General features: G+C 38.7%; 2 protein-coding genes across 3 annotated transcripts in view; one reads left to right on the top strand and one right to left on the bottom strand.

Moving 5' to 3' along the window:
• LOC147228678 (calcium-binding protein 2-like) overlaps nt 1–529 on the top strand; it is a 30,377-nt gene extending 29,848 nt beyond the window's left edge. For both annotated transcript variants that reach the window (XM_086156809.1, XM_086156810.1), the window contains exon 9: nt 227–529. In XM_086156809.1, the coding sequence (XP_086012935.1) occupies nt 227–255 (29 nt within the window). In that variant the 3' untranslated portion in view covers nt 256–529. The remainder of the gene's footprint in view (nt 1–226) is intronic.
• A 106-nt stretch (nt 530–635) lies between these two features.
• lonrf1 (LON peptidase N-terminal domain and ring finger 1) lies at nt 636–11,583 on the bottom strand. Its single transcript, XM_086156808.1, has 12 exons — nt 10,858–11,583; nt 8,627–8,745; nt 7,356–7,478; nt 6,289–6,480; nt 5,878–6,097; nt 5,543–5,648; nt 5,309–5,423; nt 5,094–5,215; nt 4,819–4,977; nt 4,522–4,684; nt 4,214–4,366; nt 636–2,725 (listed from the first exon to the last, which is right to left on the bottom strand). Exons 1-12 carry the CDS (start codon nt 11,519–11,521, stop codon nt 2,567–2,569), a joined length of 2,295 nt encoding a protein of 764 aa, XP_086012934.1. The 5' UTR covers nt 11,522–11,583; the 3' UTR covers nt 636–2,566.
• Between the last annotated feature and the right edge of the window lie 6,739 nt (nt 11,584–18,322).

The raw sequence follows: 18,322 nt of genomic DNA, 5'->3' as shown, positions 1-18,322 counted from the left end.
TTTTTTTTGAAAATAAGGGTTAGGGTTGGCACAAGTTGGCACAAAGCATGCAGGGATTATAGACATTGTGACGTCAAAAGACTCCGTTAGTGAGCAGTTGTCAGTTTCTCGCTCAGTTCTGTGTAGCAAATATTGAGATACATGCATTCATCCCGGTGATTTTGTAATTTTAAGTACGAGGATGCTGTGACCGAAACAGTGATTCTGCTTCTGTCTTCCTTTGCAGAGTTTGTGATGATGCTCTCTGCGCATTAACCTGAGGGAGGAGCCTCCAGCATTGAATGCATTATGGACATATTCCGTGATGGTTACCTCCTTTTAGTCTGCTGCGACATTACATTCAAAATTATTAAAAAGGAAGAAAGCCGACCACAGATATATATTTTCTATTTTCATATAAAAGGTTGAGTTTGCTCATTCACTTGTGAAACGCGTCAGTGTGTAGTTATAATGTAGCAATATCACCCCCTTGTGGAAACAACAGCGACACCAGCACTTCATAATTCCATCAGTGCCATCCTGAGTGTGATGTGATCAATAAATGTCATTCTTTCTCCGAGGGGGATGCTTTGCAGTGCATTTTAAATATTCAAAACGTCTTGATTTTTTTCATGTCAGTTAAAACTGAGTCTTGGTTTGACAAAAGAGTTGCATTTATTATTGAAAACTTATAACTTAAAAGAGCAAAAACAAGGTTTCCAAAAAAGCCTTTTTACAAATGATTTACATGGCACTGGCTTGATTTTAAAAATATTGTATCTAATTTTTTTTTTTCCCAGAAAACAAATGTTTTCCAGAAAAAAACATACAATCGTAACATCTTCATACAATGGCAAAAAAGGAATGGTAACCAAGCCAGTGCATTGTGTCAACTCACAATGCAAAATGATGTAAGGCAAGTTTGGTCCCATTCCTCCCTCCTAAATGCAGGCAGAAAGAATGGCTTTCACTGAATAATAATGATAGCACTACTGCTCAGCTTTGTAAATTTTGACTAATCTTGCTGTTATTTGTTACTCCTGTAAGAAATTCCTCTTTCTTCATTTTCCATCCAAAGAGGTGCTCACAATATAAATATATTCTTACTAAAATTCTTTAATTTTAAGATTATTCAGAGGGTAGTTAAATATTTTGGTATTGGGGTGGGATAAGTAACAGTTACAGAATGTACATGATATCCTCATACTTGTTTTCCTTGCACTCTAAAATTCTGACTCACAAAAAAGCTAGGAAGATGTAACTGTTTACTTTCAGTTTAACGGTGAAAAAAAAGATGAAAAACATGGAACACAAATTTCACGGGCATAGATGTTCCTTTACATGTTTTTCTGCCTGACAAATGGAAGATATTTTGTTAGGGAAGACACACATAGAACATAAGTCACAGGCCTCATGGATTTTGTTTTGTTAAGGAAGACACATATTGCCTACTATGTTAAGCCCAAAGGTCATGATAGTGAACATTACAAAGTGAAATAAGGAGCTTGGAAGAGAATAATATTGTCATGAATCTAGTTTGCACATCTCAGCCTATTTTTCCACAAACCCACTAATTAGTTATCAATAGTTCCTTTTTGGATACCAGCATTTAGGATTTTCTTCCACCGAACCACTTATTACTCCTATCCACACATTAATTTTACAGCCACAAAAACAAATCAACAAACAAATAAAAAAAAAAACATTTTTAACTGGTCTCAGCAAGTGTGGAATACAACTCAGCCCATAAAGGTTAACATGCTCATCACCTTAGCTTAATAAATTATCATGTGCGATTTGATTCTTTCTACAGGGGGTTCACATACACTGGGTTATTGCCAAGTCCACACAACGACATTATCAGTCACCTTAACAAAATAACCTGAGTTGTCAAGTGAAACCTATGTGATCTGAATCTTTCAGGAAGTTCTGATACAAGTTAAGTGTATTTAGGGATTTAGCCATATCTGTCCCTTTTTGAACAGACACAAAGAATGCGAAGTATACCATATCCTCAAACAGACTCTGGAAATGATTTAATACTCCAATGTTGCCATTCATTTAGCAGAGTTGATCAATTTAAATGAGAGAGCTTTTGTGCCCATGAAGCTTAATAGTTTGTCTGGACGAGAAAAGTGAGAGACAGTTGTTGATTTGTCCCCGTAGGTCTATATAGGTCTTACTTATATATTGTCTCTAAATTTCACCCTTGTGTCCTGAGTTGCTAAAGGCAAACCATAAGCAGCAAATTGCACAATATTCTAGGCCAGGATATCCCCTGCCTGCACTGGAAGCTATTAAGTTTTTTAGCCATGACCCCTGAGGGTGGTAACAGTTGATAGGTTCCAACGTAACTGGAAGTATCCCTGAGGTGGCTAAGCCATGTCACTGTTTTCACTTATAAAACAGTTTGTGGATGTTTCAGTTTTGCTTCCATCTTGTGTATCTTCAATCAAGTTTACAATAAGATGACTAACGGCAAAAATATGAGGAGAGTGGCAAGAAAGTTGGCAAAGAGTTGAAAGACAGTTGTTTGGATGTTGTTTTGAAGTTCAAAAAATGTTAGTGGTTGTGGGAAAAGCATGTGCTAGTTGTTGGGGATGCTCTGCAAATAGGTGAGGATGTGCTGGATCTTCACAAGGCGTTCTTTCAGGCTGGTCATAGAGAGGACTGAAAGCTGGTACCGGGGGTCGATGGGCAGAACAGCAAGGAGCCACCAGCAACACGCTGGACCATTCGGAGTAGCCTAAAATAAATAAAGATCAACAAAAGACTACTTATTTCAGAACACATTTGTAAGAGTCCATACTCTATTTAAGGCCATTTAAAGACATCTCGTATCAGCTCACAGCAACAACACTCATTTAGGGGTTGCTGCACCTCATTCACTTCCCTTACAATTACACCATGATACAGGTAAATACCCATACAACTAAGCCTCTTTTTCATTTGTATCTTAAGAGAAAAAAAAAAAAAAAAATCAACATTATGGTATTCTAATACACCATTTTAGCTGAGGCTAATACTAAATTTCTGCAAATAAAACAGGTATGTGGGTGTGTCAAATTTAAGAGCCTGTTGAAACCTGGTTACATGATAACATTTCTATTGCATCCAAGTAACATGTGGATGAAATTTTGACTGTCCTGAGTCCTAGGTCTGAGGAAATATGCAAAAGATGAATAGTTGTAACCTCTCACAGGAATTTATATCAGTCATACTTGCATGATTAACAAACATAACAATTGAACAGGTTATAACATGCACTTAAAGTGTGAAAAAGTTAACGTGCACTATATTTATCCAAAGTTTAACTTTAAGGCAAAAGGAAATTTAAAAGAATTACTATGGCAATTTCCTCTGAAACACATTGAACACAATTTTCAGTATCAAATCATAAACCATGCATTGCTTACTAAGCAAGTGTGCCAGTTGCAGAAATACACCTGTAATATATAGGCTAGGGAGAACAAGTTGTTATGAAGGTCCCATGAAGCTCTTTAGCCTACATTGGCAAGGGACTCTGCCCTACTGCTGTCCAAATAGCAAGAACTGTAAACACTTCTAAGCACTTTTGGCAGCAAACCAGATCTAAAGCCCAGTACACTTAACTGTGTGTACATAAGTCAATGCTAATTTGAGTTTTTGCAAAATTCAACTAACAGCAACATTTGTGAGTACCTGCCAATTTTTAATTTTGTTTAAGAAGATACAGAGGCAAAATGCATACTTTGTTGCGATTAACAAGAGGGAAAGGACAGGTCTTTAATCTGAAAGTTGGCTATGGGGCAATACTAATGTTGTTATGATATTCCATTGTTATTCGGTGCAACTGACATTTCTTATGTTTTGTGGGCTTTTTCAATTGGGCACAGTATGACTAAAGGTATCACTAAACCTTGAATAGATAAAGAGACAAAAATCCCTTGGGAGTCATCCTAGAATATTGTTCTTATACAGCACTATGAATTTTCTGTTTTATTTATTTCCTGTCCGTTTGTAAGATTATTATTACAACGTTTCTGAATAATGACAACTTTTATACAATTGTTATTGAAGAGTGATCATTTGACTTTATTACTCAACAGTTTAGACTGCATTTAGACCAAGATTGGGGTTTCCTGGCGAGGCAGGTTTTGTGAAAAAAAAAAAAAAACTGTGTAAGCCTTCATTATTTTGTGGACACTTTCAAAGATGATTTGTTGAAAAAAATTCTCAGGAAAGTTGACAATACCTGTATATCAGCCTCTCGCTCAGGCATTGGTCCAAAGTGTTGCAAGATCTGGTTGTGAAAGCGCATCTTAAGGTTCTGGAACCAAACGCGGGCCTGGTCATACACTGCATCATGCAGCTCTTGTAAGCTCTCTAATTCATCACTGTCCACCACCTAAAAGTCCAGAAAGAAAGAGTCCATTCTAAAACAGTGACATTAGAATTTTTTGTATCGTCTTATAGGCACTGACGTTAGTTTTATACATAAAGAATCTCATTCAGTGTCGTGCAGCATTAAGAAATGAAAATGATGGTCACTGAAGATCATACCAGAGTATCCTCTAGGTGCTCAATATCAGCAATACTGTAACCATCCTTCATTCCTCGCGTCAGCACTCGAAAGCGCTTTGCTCCAATAGTGTCTACTACAGATCGTCCATCAGGAAGGAAGTGGACACTTCGAATGATGAGCATGCATCCGTAATCAGCAAACCTGCAGGAATGGACACCACAGGACAATGAGAAAATAAGTTATTTCTTGGGGGTGTGGATTACTAGCAATGGGTATCATTAAAAATTAGGTTAACACAAATAGCAGGAACACAATCCCTGTGCCTGGATTCTTACCCTTTTTCGGGATCATTAATACACATCCCAAACTGCCGTGTCCCGGTTTCCATGCAGCGACGAATCATGAGGCGGTATCTTGGCTCGAAGACGTGTAGAGGGCAAGGCACCGTGGGGTAAGCCATGGTACACACAAAGATAGGCACATTCTTTGTCAGGCTAAACAAAGTAAAGAAACAGAAACAGGTCATTAGATCCCTTGACCTTCTACAGAAAACAATTTAAGGGTCAAGAGATACTAGAGGAAGCCATTATTGACTAGAAAGGCAACTTACTCTGAAAGCTCTCGAGTCTCCTCCAGATGAAGTTTTGTCCTTTCTGCGTATTGCTCACTCAAGTGTCTTTTGATTAATGTTTCCAGGACAGTTGTGACCATGTACTTTCTATAAGCTAGATACTGAAAAAAAGAAAGTTATGAGCTTATGGCTGACATAGGAAGGATATAAAATATAATTTAATTAATACTGAGCTGCTTAACAGGGTTTCTTACCTCCTTCAGACTCTCTTTACACAGGGGACACTGAGGAGTGTGGTCCAAGCAGCGTTCCATACAGTTTTTACAAAATGTATGGCCACATGGTGTGGTCACTGGCTCATAGAATAGCCTGTTTTGGTCAAGAACATGCATAAGAAAAGAAAAAATTTCTGTTATCTGGACTGTTCAGTCAATGTGCTGTGTAAATTTGGCACGTGAACACCATTAATATCGAGTATGTTGTCTGACCTCATGCACAGAGAGCATTCAAGATCATTGGGGTCCAGGCCATTCAATGGAACCGATCTGCAGGATTTAGCTTTGACTGCCTGTTGTTTAGAGACTTTGCCTTCACCTGAGGCCAAAAACAAAAAAAAAATGCAATTTATTGTCAAAACAAATACATATGATGACAATTACAGAATTGTAAGTGTTGTTGAGTAAGATCATTTTTAGAGGACGTGTGACTTGTTTTACACAACAGAGTCGTTTTAATTTGAGTGTCTGGTTATGGTATTACAACAATTATTTATATGAAACTGACTGTCAGGAAATATTAGCATGACCCAACTGAAAAATTCTACCTTGTTTTTTATGTTTGGTGATCCCACTATGCACCACAACAGGTTCTGTGTCAGACACAGACAACTTCCGCTTTAGCAAGCTCGCCTTCTCTTGGTCTCCAAGTTGAGGAGCAGAGCAAACTCTCTTCAAGCCTTCTTCATGACAATCAATTCCGTGCATTCGAAGTGAACGGGTTCGGCTCAGGGCTGGGCGCCCAAGAGATTCCCAGGGGTTCTGAGACTAAAAGCAAAAAAAAAGGGAGATTATATCAGTTCTGAAATATTTGGAGACAAATAGAATAGATCCATATAAGAATGATCAGTATACCTCAACTTAAGAGTAAATAAAGAGAACAAGAGGAAGTCATAGAGTGAGAATGCTTCTTCAGCCAACTCTTTAGTTATAGCTATCACTATTCAACATAGTAATACCTCCTGATTATCTTGAAGATGGTGTGCCGAGTTAGCGCGACCCTGGTTTTGTCTTTGGACTGGGCTGTGGGGTGCAGGATTAGCATTATCCACAACAGATTTGCTGCGTAGGTGAGGCGAGGTGTTCTGTGTTGTTTCTCTCAGCCCAACCTTGACACTGTCATCAGCCAGGGACAACAGGTCATACAGGATCTGTAGAGAGAGTAAGGGTTGCCATGTGCATGGTTGCTTAACAAGTGATGGTCTTGTCTTGGAACTAACATACCAAAACTGTAGGCATAATTTACTGTTAGACATAAAACGACATAATTAACTGTGTAATACTTATATAGCTGAAACAGGAATGCTGTACGTTAAGGGGTATGTACGTTATTCCACTAAGAGTCACAAGATCTGACCCTTGAAAGAACATCTTTCTTCATGACGCCTGATGCTAATTGAAGGATTGGATCATCTTCAATGTTCAAATGTGGACAAAAACCTGTTTCTTCTTTTCCTTTCAATTGCTCAGATTTTGTGGCAATGAGTGATTGCTTAACTATTTTACTAATACTACAACTAAATACTAATAATTTTCTGAGATTAACAAATAAAAAAAAAATCTGACCAAGCCAAAATTAATACAGTATATGAGAGCCTGACAGGGATTCTATGAAGCAATTCTACATCACAACATTAGCATATGGCAAAATCGGTCAATAAAATGACCGCATTTGATAGGAAGGGAGCTATGAGAACACATGACATGTAATGACCATTTAATTTATACAATATTTTACGATCAAAGCTTAGAAATCAAAGATCCTTTGTACTGCCTGCTAATGTATTAATGGGGACGTAATAGCTTCTGCGATAAAAATACCATGATGGAAGAGTGCTTATTTCACTGGGCTTTTCTGTGAAATGAATTTTATTCGAAATAGCTGGATTCCTGTAATATACTGCTACACCATGAGGTGAACTTTTGTTTACTATTTTCAAAGAACAAGGGCAAGTATTTCAATAGAAATAATATTTTATCGGAGTCATCCTGCCAGCAAAATTATCTTTCTTATTTCGCCTCTCACCTTTTCCACTTGTCTTTTAGCACAGGGGAAGTCCTCATCTATAGCCAGGCAGTGGAGAAACACCTGGAGAGACTCATCCACCTGGCCCATCTCATGCAGTACCATGGCTTTCAAAAATAATGCCTGGAAAAGCAGAAAGCAGGGACAGCAAGATACAAATATAGACTTAGCCTCCTTTTTCTTATTAGCTAAATTTTGGCATTGTGCCCATTTAATTACTGTGTACACAAAACTTAAACCAACTTTGCATTTGTCTTCTTGGTCTACGCATTTATCATTGATATTCCCTATGTTTCAATTTGCTCACTAAAAAAGATTCGCTTTCAAGGTTCAATAAAATCCAAACATTAAACCTCAAAAAAAAACAAGTCTAGAGAGTTGTAATCAATGTTAGTATGGTTTATATGTAACTGAATATAAATCTCTTTTAATTTTCAAACTTTCATCTAAAATCGTTTCTGTCTGCGGAAATTGATTTATTTATGGTGCGGTCAAGACAAAATATTCCATCTAAATTCTACGGAATGCTGAATTGTTTAAAAAGATGGGGAGTATTAAAAATGCAAAATATTTCTTGCTTTATTTCTAGGCTAATAAAAATTATCAATATTAATTGACATGTGCTGCAAGTATTAAGGAGACAGACTTGACACATCTAACAAGATAACAAAATGTTATGGGCTCATCATTGTTTATAGCTTTTACCTTAATCATTTCATTAGCAGGTGCCATCTGGATAACCTTTTTCAGTCATTACAGTTGTATAGCTTCTCAAGTCTGGCTTTTATACACAACTTGAAACAGTAGGATGGTATTAAAAAAACTAACAGGATCACCAAGGTAAGATAGTCAGTTGAATAGCAAATTAACATTTGGCTAAAAAACTTTTTTTTTCTTGTTAATAAAATTATTTATGACAATGTATAATGTGAAAATTGGGTAGATATAAAAAAGCTTAATAAGACAGCTTAGGCTGCACTTTCTCACCTGTCAAATGAGGTAGCTTAAGATACACCTTTTCCTCATGATGACTGGCTCTCTACTGGGAGGGAATGGCCCACTGACCACATGCCAGCCAAATAGGAAAAGTGTGTACCCCCCCCCCCCCTCCCCAAACACACACACTAACAAAAAACAGCTATGTGGCACAAATGAAATGCCCTCAGATCATATACTATGCTAACAGTTTAGCTCAGTTTTTCTTGACATGTATACTGGTCTTATTTTACAAAATTTTAATTAATAAACTTCAATGTCAGTTAGTGACTTACTTCTGCAGAGCAACTAGATGCTGAACAATTTTCTGTGTCCTCCAAAGCCAAGTTGTAAAGTTTAAGACCCAAATATGCTTCCGCTCGGCAGAGTCGCGCCATCCCTGTTGATTCTGGGTCTACATGAGGAGAAGAGATACCCGTACCATTGGAGATTGAATGCAGCCTATTCCAACATTCTCAGATTATATAGTACTTTACTTTTAGTAGATTATTTCATTTATATACAAGTCATGAGTGTAACAACATAGCAATCAATATCTCTGCAATAAGTGTCACTGACTTTTCTAGGTACAAATCTGAAAAACATTAATTACAAACTTTAACCAGTTTATAGATCCAGCAAAAAACAAAAAAAATCCTGGTCTGGGTAAAATCAGAAAAATACTTAAAAAACAATACTCAATAGGTCAATCACACCTTTTGTACTAGTCTCAGCTCTGATGTGCTGAAGAATATTTATATATTTTTAATGCATTAGGACTAAATTGAGAATCATGGAAAAAATGCTACCAGCCAACATTACTAACATCAGAAGCAAGTGGCATGATTTTTTCACCCCCCCCAAAAAATCAAAGAATGCCAGACACCACATGCCATCTTCATATAACCTTGAGGGGATGAGACCAAAGAAGTCGGCATGATAAGGTTTTTCTTCTTGCCAAGTGTTATGTCATTGACAATGAGTTATGTTGCACATTATTTCATGACTAATACCTAAAATCACAGTAGACAGGTGATGCATAGAAAAGCAGTAAACTGAAAAGCCTTTCTTGGGGAAACATTAGGAGATAAATAATTCATCTTCATGAAAAATGTGAAAAATTCCAATAAGGCAAGATTTATCCAGGATCCAAATGATTAGTTAGGTAACAGTTACAACATAGTAAAATTATATCACTTAACCCAAATAGCATGGCTGTTATTCCAAGCACTCTTGTAGTTTGTTTAGCAGGTGTCATATTAACAGTTGCCAGTATACATACACATCTATGTATGTGTATTGGCAGAATACCCACAATAAGGGAAAGAGTAAAGGAGCAACTAAATAATCTTTGGAAGTTTTACTCCAAGGATAGGTGAAACTGAGGATTGTGCATGACCAAACAAGACAACTGTAAGCTGTAGATTGTTGGAATTTGAAAAGTGCAGTCAGGAGAAAAAGGCTACTAAATGTCCTTGATATAGCACTGATATTTTCCAAAACAGGAATTCACAGTTATGCTAGTCAATGCAAGTTTCAAGCAAAGTGATCGACAATGATGAGGATGGACTGGGTTACATATTAGGGGTTCACAACGTACAAATCAGTAAAGAGTTGATATGTCTATTATCACAGGCGTAGAGAATCATGATTTCGTGTAAGAGACAGGCTGTTATTCGAAGGCCTTACTTATGCGGAGTTGGGGGGGGGGGGGGGTTCCTATCTGTGACGAATTAACCAGCTGCTTAAAAAATAAATATATATTGGAGTTGTAATTTCATGTAGGGAAATTAAATCAACTGTGTCATAGTCTTTCGTTGCGTGTCCAAAACTTGCGACTCCGCCAAGGCAGTGGACTTGGAAGAAAATCCTTCGTGACCTTAATTCAACTTCTGAGATAACGGTGAACTCAGTGGCGGACACAAATAACCGGGATGGGGAAAGAAAAAAAAAGCACGATTTCGTTGACCGACAATGTTGGAATGACACCTTCTTTGAGAGACCTGACATAACACAAGAATAGATTTAGTAGCGTGGAGTCCTAATACGCTGCAGCAATGTTCATTGTCATGACCTACATTATGCAACCCGCCCCGAAAGCGCACGACCGGTGGGTGAACAGTTACGAGGGCTGTGGGGAGGAGACTGGCAACACAAGAACACTCGTATCTTTTGATATTGATATTTACCACTTGCGATGACTCAATTATTGAACAATATGCAGTTGGCTTTAATATTCCAAAGGTATTGAATATTCCAAAGGTAACAATCGGATTGTTTCGCTTTCTTCTATTTCAATTAAACCGAGTCATCGATATTGATCGGAAGGAATTTGTCGGCTTATCTCATTAGTCAGATCGCCTACTTGGACAGTTTAACATACTTGCTTACTGTCAACACGTGTTTCCCAGGCAAGAAACGTTTACGTACCACGGACCTTACTGAGAGTGCGCAGAACACCCACAAGCAGGAAACACCAATCATATCAACATGGGTCTCGGGTTCATATTATAATTTAAAATCTTACCAGACTGGATAACGTCAGTCGCCAGCGATACAGCTTCTTGGTAGTGCTTCCTTTTACAAAGGTCATCTACTTCACTAAGGCTTTTCGATCTTTTTAGGTCGTCGGGGAACCACTTCTCTAACAGTCCACACAGAATCACATTGGGTTTTGCCTTGCTTCCGACAGCCTCGTTACACCGCTTACATTTGGAGAAAAGCTGTCGTTGTAAGCATCTCCGGCAATACGAGTGTCCACAGGATAACGTCACAGGTTCACCTATAAAATTGTGACAGTGGGGGCAATCGAAAATATCGCTCCCAGAACTGCCCTCTGCCTTCTGACTCTCCTCTTCAAGTGCATCTGGCCCAGCGGTCTTTTTCTTGAAGTTACGTAGAATACAGTCCACGAACGTACTTAAATGTTCCGGTCTAACTGGGCCGTACCCCATTGCGACCGAAAACCAGTAGATAGCCTCCTTGAGGCAGTTTTCCGAAGCAAGACCGTTAGCTTTCTGCAATATTAGTCGATGGTGGTCCTCCACTTCCGAGACGTTGTCCATGTCGGCGCCGATGAAAAAAGCACTTCTTGACTCTGACATTTCATCCACCTCTGACTGTCGTGACATACTAGCGTCGGATACGAGAACACTAACCGGATTTTGTTTCAGTTTTGCCAAAATGAGCATACATTTTCTAAAGCTAACGTGGATCCTTGACCGTTTAGCAGAGACTTTCCCGTGGGCACCCGTTTGTTACATAAAAAACACTGTCACGTGACTAGTAGGCGCCTTCAGTGATTGGTTGGGACCTCCGGGTTACAAAACCTCTGTTCAAAAGTTTCATAACTGCGAAAAGGACGTAATGTAAGTGAAGTTCAGTGTGCCAAACTGTGTTTGTTTACTTTATATCTGCCCCTACACCTCAGTCCACTAAAAACGAGTTGTATAACACTCATCATGAAGACAAAAAACATTGCTGTCACCTCGGAGCTAGTGTCTCCTTTTTTTTTTTAAAGAATCCCTTTTGGCCGGTTGTGTAATACAATGTTGAAACACGTTTTGTAATATAGCTCAGTAGTAAACCCTCTATTGTATCGTTCTTGACTTAAACTAACCCTTTAGCAAGATTTTGTATTCTTTCAGTGGGGGGGTGGTGCTGCAAGGTTATCTTTCCAAGTAAACCGGTACATTCCCAAAGATCTGTCCAAGGAAATCAATGCAACACTCCTGGAGACTTGCCTGCTCCCTTATCGCCTTATCTTATCCTGCATCGCAACTGCGACAAGCGTGATGCATATATTAACCTGTGCCATGAGCACAGTGTTAAACTGATCTATTGCGGAAGCATGAAAAGCTGATATGCCTCGGAAAATATGCATAACTGAGCTGCGGTGCAGTTACACAAGTTGTATAACTTATAAAAAAAAAAAAAAAAACAACAGTATGCTCTGTGTTGATATCGCTCTCTTGTGGACAAATTGCCATAGCTCACAGGCAGAATTTATTTTTTTTAGAGTTAAAGTGTTTATGGGGGTATCGAATTCATAGTCTATTCACAAACAAGTAAAAGCAATTTGCGAGGCTTTTTAAGAGCACAATAAACAAGCGGATACATTTTACTGTGAATTTACTGTTAATTGTAATAATTTATCTGTATATATATTCATAACTGCAATATTTCGTAACAGCTGGATGTGCAATATTTTTCATACTCTTGTGCACTCCTTATCTTTCACTTGGTACTTAAGACCTTTATAGTCTTGACTTGTTACTTAGACACTTTATAGTTTATTTTTATTTCTTACTCCCCTCCTTTTTTTAACTGTTTTTACAATTTTCTACGATTATTTATTATTGTTATGTTTTTCCTCTAACTCTGACACAACAATTTTTGTCGGGGTATATAAAGTTATTCTTATTCTTATTCTTATTCTTATTCTTATTCTTATTCTTATTCTTATTCTTATTCTTATTCTTATTCTTATTAAATTAGTGGTGCATTCAGGACCATAACTCAGAATCACTATTTTTGAAAATGTATTTCGAAACAAAAGTTGTAAGGGAATTTGAAAAAAATCACTGATAATACAGGTGCAGAAAAATTGATTGAGAGATTAATATTTTGTAAAAAAAAAAGTTGATAAATTACATGATTTTCAAGCAGATAAAAGCTTTATAATTCTAAGAATCACAAGGTAATTATTTCTAAATATAAACAAAAGAAGTATAATATATAGCAATTTATAATTTTATTCTTTATTAATCCCTGTTTGGAAATTTGTTCTCTGCAATTAACTCATCATGGATGAACCATGAGCAGTAGGTATGCCGTCGACCAGCGGCAGAGGAGCAGTTAGGGGTTCAGTGTCTTGCTAAACAACACTCAACACACTAGGAGATGCTAGGAATTGGTTCTTAAGTTGATTGCTCTACCTCTTGCAGCCCACGTCTCTTCTTAGGGCTTCCAAACATTCTCCGCTCAGTTTCTTGATAATAGCTTCTGTTCCAAATTCCCTATTTTTGCCAATTATTTCATTGCCCATGTATAAAAGAGAAAAAAACAACAACATTTTTTTCCCTAAATGCACTACAGCTTTACTAAATGGAGTGGGAGCAGGGAAAGAAAAACTTTGATGAGAATCCCAACATTTTTATGCCAAGCCTTTTTATTTTTGATTGTGATAAGGTTATCAATGTTATTTTTGTGCTGACTTGTCATGCACATTGATCCTCTAATTCCATACACATTTCATATAATCATACACATTATCAAGAGCTTCAATATGATCCCCTATAGTTCAGAACAGGTGGAGGACCTAAGAAGTATCATAGGGCTGGTGACCACTGTTTTCATCCAGGGGGGAAGTGTGGAGTATTACAAGTATCTGTGGTCCACAGTGACATAAACAGGGCTGGGGGAATAACATTGATGCCCTCTACAAGAAGGGCCAGAGCTGTCTCTATTTTCTCAGGCTGCTGAGGCCTTCCCATATTTGCAGGACCATGCATAGAATGTTCTATGAGTCTTGGTAGCCAGTGCTATCTTTCATGCTGTGCAGGCTGAGGGTAGTAGTTGCTAACAGACTGAGCAGGCTCATCTGCAAGGCCAGTAATGTTGTGGGAGTGAAACTGGGCCCTCTGATGATGGTGTCAGATAAGAGAGTGCTTTGCAAAGTGAAAGCTATCCTGGACAGTGTGACCAACCCACTCCATGATGTGCCGGTCAGGCACAGGAGTACTTTCACCACCACCACCATGATGCACGACCAAGTGTCACAGGAAATCATTCCTGCCAGTGGCCATCAAACTGCACAAGTCCTCACTCTAAATGTCAGATAGTCTGAGTCAGTTGGCTTACTCAGGACCCACTATGTGCAATAATGTCTTCTTTGCAGTAACCCATATCCATATCCAATGCTAATATAGTGCAATGACCCAGAACTATATATTTGCTTGTATATGTGCTTGTATATACCTTTATATCAAAATTTTTATATTGACTTTTATATATTTTTTGTCTTGATGGTTATATATTTTTTCAGCTTGTACCTTTTGAGGGGGGGGCTGCTTCTTTAAGAAAAAGCAGTTTCTACTGGGGATCAAGACAGTAATTCTGATTCGGATTTTGCTGATCATTAAAATCAGGAAAATTTTCCCAATCCATATATTTTAAATACCACACACCATGACACAGTCAGTGTAGAAAATACAGAATACGATTTCTCTTCCAGGAAAAAATGGTCATACCAATGTGGGTTGTTGTGTCACCACCAACCCACGTTGGTATGTACAACTGGCAACTGGCATTGGTATGACCAACTGGTAACAAAAATTTTTAAAAAAGTAAAGTAATTTTACTATTGCCTGTTGGACATTTGAATAAGATGTTGTGGAAGAAAGTGTACTCAGTATTGGAATTCTAGACAGGACACTAAATTTTTGTTCTCCAATGTATAAAATTGTATATTTTTAAGATTTGATTGTATATTTTTAAGATTTGATTGTATATTTTTAAGATTTGTAAGATATCTTAGATAGCAGCATGTTTTTATTTGTTCCAAATGCATGTATCTTGTTACAGCCCTTTTTTCCATCCACATTGCTACTTGGAAAGTTACATTCCCCGCTGTGAGGCTAATAGTAGACTGCATAATCTCATTTTAAAAGTTGCAAGAGTGAAAAGCGGTTTACAAAATGGATTAAGTATATTGAGGTGTCTATATGACAACCACAAGAGGACGCTGTTGATCTGTTTAAACAGAGATTAAAAATTACGGGATGGGCCAATTCACAATCACAATATTCACAATAAGGGGTGACAATAATAATAAATCAAGAATATTATTTGGAGCTATATAAACCTGAAGACAACATATTCAAATGAACAAAAACTGAAAAAAGGGAGCAACCATCAAACATGTGACAACTGACATCAACAATGCAGTGAGGAAGTCAGGGAGAGTTTCTGCACCCAACTGTATAAGAATACATCAACCTCCAAAAAGCATGGCGAAGAGCAGGGGGAGTAGTAATTCACGAGGAGAAAGATGCCTCAAACATCGACCATTTTCAACAAATCAATCTGCTGAATATCGAAGACAAAGTACTTTTTAGCATTGTTGCTCTTGCAATAACACAGTGCATGTGTTATTCCTTGACCTTGCCAATGCTTCGGATTCCCCCATTCTGTCATCTGTGCAGCCTTCAACCTCTTAAATGTGCCTGAAAGCATTACAGAACTGGTCAGAAACTACTTCTAAGGTTTGCAAATCTGTATAACAACCACAGAATACACAACATTGGAAGTGGGTATTGTGGTAGGCTGCACCTTATCCCCTCTAGCCTTTATCGTGGCAATTGAGGCCACGATCTGGGCATCTAGATGGGTAGTCAGAGGGGAGTGTCAGCAGGCTGGACAGTTGCTATGTCCAATTCGTGCCTAAATGGAGAAACATTATAAAACTTCACTTCTGAGCAAGTTGAAGTTGAGGTGTTTGCAGTTTGGGTTGCTCCCCCTTCTGATGTGGCTGGTGACGGTATACCAGTTCCTAATGTCCAAAGTTGAGAAGCTGGAGAGGACAGTCACTGCATACGTGAAGAAGTGGTTTGAACTCCAGTGTTGCCACAGCAACATTGGGCCATATGATCATGGGGCATTGGAACTACCTGTCTCTTGCCTCACTGAAGAGTACAAGTGCATCAAAGTGAGGCTGAACATGACCGTGGCGTAGTCTCAAGATGAAGCCATATGAACAGCTCCTCCTAGACTAGGAACAGGGAGGAAGTAGATCCCAACTGAGGCTGTAGAGCAGGGGTGTCAAACTCAAGGCCCGTGGGCCAGATTAGGACCATGAACAGATTTAATCCGGCTCGCAAAGCTAAAAAATACCAGGTTTGAGGAGTGAATTGAACAATAGGTACATGATTTTACCCCATGTTAGAATACATTTTCCTCTCCCCCTCCGGCATGGAAACATAGTGGCTAGCAAGGAAGAGGTGGATTTGGACTTGGGAAGAGTTGACCTCCATGGACTAAGGCGACACCTGTAGACAGGAGAAAGCTGTTAGTTGCTGAGATCCGACTCCATCAGGAAGCAGAGAGATGTGCACAGGCAGTGTCACAAGCCCAGCAGGGCCAGTGGACTACCTTGGATAACCTGGTGCATGGTAAGCTCATTTGGAGAGATCTATGAGAAAGGGAAGGGTGCTAAATCAGCTTCATCAACAAGGCCATCTATGATGTTCTTCCTACACCAAATAATCTCGACCACTGGACTGGAGAAGATCCAGCATGCCCTCTCAGCCAAGTCCCAGTAACTCTCAGGAACATCCTCACCAGCTGCAAATCCACTGCTGTCCAAAGGCTGTTACACCTGGAGGTATAACCAAGTCCTAAGCCAACTGGCAATCATCCTGGAAGGAAGGCAATCATCCATCAATGCCCTTCCTCACCCAACATACCGGCACTCATCCATTTCCCCTGTGTGAAACTTTCCCAAAGTTGGACAGGACCCAGTGAAAACAGGAGCAAGAGTGATCTAGATCAATGGAAGTTGATATAGATCAACAACTCAAGTTTCCACCTGAGATTTTGAACACCAATCTTAGGCCGGATCTTATTTTGTGGTCAGTTCTACAAAAGCCCCTGTTCATACTGGAACTAACTGTGCCACAGGGAAAGTCAGAAAAGGCATGTGAACGGATAAAGCTGAAGTTCGCCGGCATAGTTTTTTAGGCACAACAACAAGGCTGGCATACACAGGTGCTGCTGGTAGAGGTTTGGTGCAAAGGTTTCGTGGCCACCCCCATAACAAGGTGGGAGCTTGGGGACATGCCTCCAGGAAAGCCATTAGATCACTGGTATCAGCAGGTGGATCTGGACAGAGAGGAAGGACCCAAACTGGGCTGTGAAAAACAGTAATGAGGGATAAAAGCAGAAGGGGACGCACCTGGGACACCCGATGTTATCATTGAGCCCTCTGGAGGTGTCGGTGGCCTATTAATGAAACACCCATGAAAGAGGGAGAGGGATATTAGCACCTAGTCCTATTAGCTGAGCCAACAACCAGTCCTTGAACATCACGATGTCTTAGCGATGTCTCATTTTAGTGTGTGAAAAGTTAAAATCATCAGCTCTACTAACCTGGTATGCCGAATTACTTTTTTCTTTCCATTTTAAGAAATGTATGTGCGATGAGGGCAAAGTGAAGTGTGATGTTTCTCTTTGCTTTTGTCTTTTTCTTCCAGTTCGCTTTCTCATTTCATACTCGTACAGAAACACAATACCAACCTCTGGGATTTGATTGGACTTGTCTTGTTGTGCATGTGGCTGAAAGGTTTTTATAATATTTAGGCATTTTTTTATCACATGAAAGAAAGTTTCATCTCTCAACACTGAATAGTCCTGAGATTCCCGCTCAATCACACAAGATAACATTTTTCTTTTTAATTCTTCTGTGTCTAAGATCGTTACATCCTGCTTCTGGAATGTCGATATAAAATCTGGAGATACTTTCTGTCACTCTTGTCATTCTTCAACATGTTTACTTTTAAACTATTAAAATGTTATCATGATGATACCATTTTCGTTGCCACAACAGCACCACAACTGACCCACAAGAACATTCCAGTGCACATGAAGCAATGTGACCCAAAGTTCCTGTTTGACATTTCTGACTTCTGTGGGATTTCTTAGGACTAAATGGAGCTCCTCACTGATCATTCCGGCACTGAAGCCAGGGGGGAAATTGCTCTACAGTCATGTGAATATAAAAGTAATGTAATTTAACAGAAATACAAGTTGTTTTTTCCTTCTTAACAAAGTTACTTGATGTTTATGCAGTTTTCTTTTTTGTTTGGATATTCTATTAGGGGATACAATTTTAGGACAGTACGTTCCTAGTTTCACAAATAAGATAGATCTCCTGTATCATAATAGGAATTATTTCTGGAGTTATTGTACTTCTCCCAACTGCTTAGCTGGTCATG

This window comes from Fistularia commersonii, chromosome 12 (assembly GCF_037954325.1).
Source record: "Fistularia commersonii isolate RoL2024-O1a breed Wild chromosome 12, RoL_Fcom_v1.0, whole genome shotgun sequence".
Lineage (NCBI taxonomy): Eukaryota > Metazoa > Chordata > Actinopteri > Syngnathiformes > Fistulariidae > Fistularia > Fistularia commersonii.
The sequence above is the reverse complement of the archived record's forward strand: the minus strand, read 5'-3'. Positions and strand labels throughout refer to the sequence as shown.

What these genes read in the sequence shown, in the direction of transcription:
- lonrf1 (XM_086156808.1), bottom strand. Translation starts at nt 11,521, where the DNA reads ATGCTCATTTTGGCAAAACTGAAACAAAATCCGGTTAGTGTTCTCGTA. An exon ending in GACTGACGTTATCCAGTCTG is followed by an intron (nt 8,746 to 10,857) that starts GTAAGATTTTAA and finishes CTCCTCATGTAG; the next exon opens with ACCCAGAATCAACAGGGATG. An exon ending in CATCTAGTTGCTCTGCAGAA is followed by an intron (nt 7,479 to 8,626) that starts GTAAGTCACTAA and finishes CTGCTTTTCCAG; the next exon opens with GCATTATTTTTGAAAGCCAT.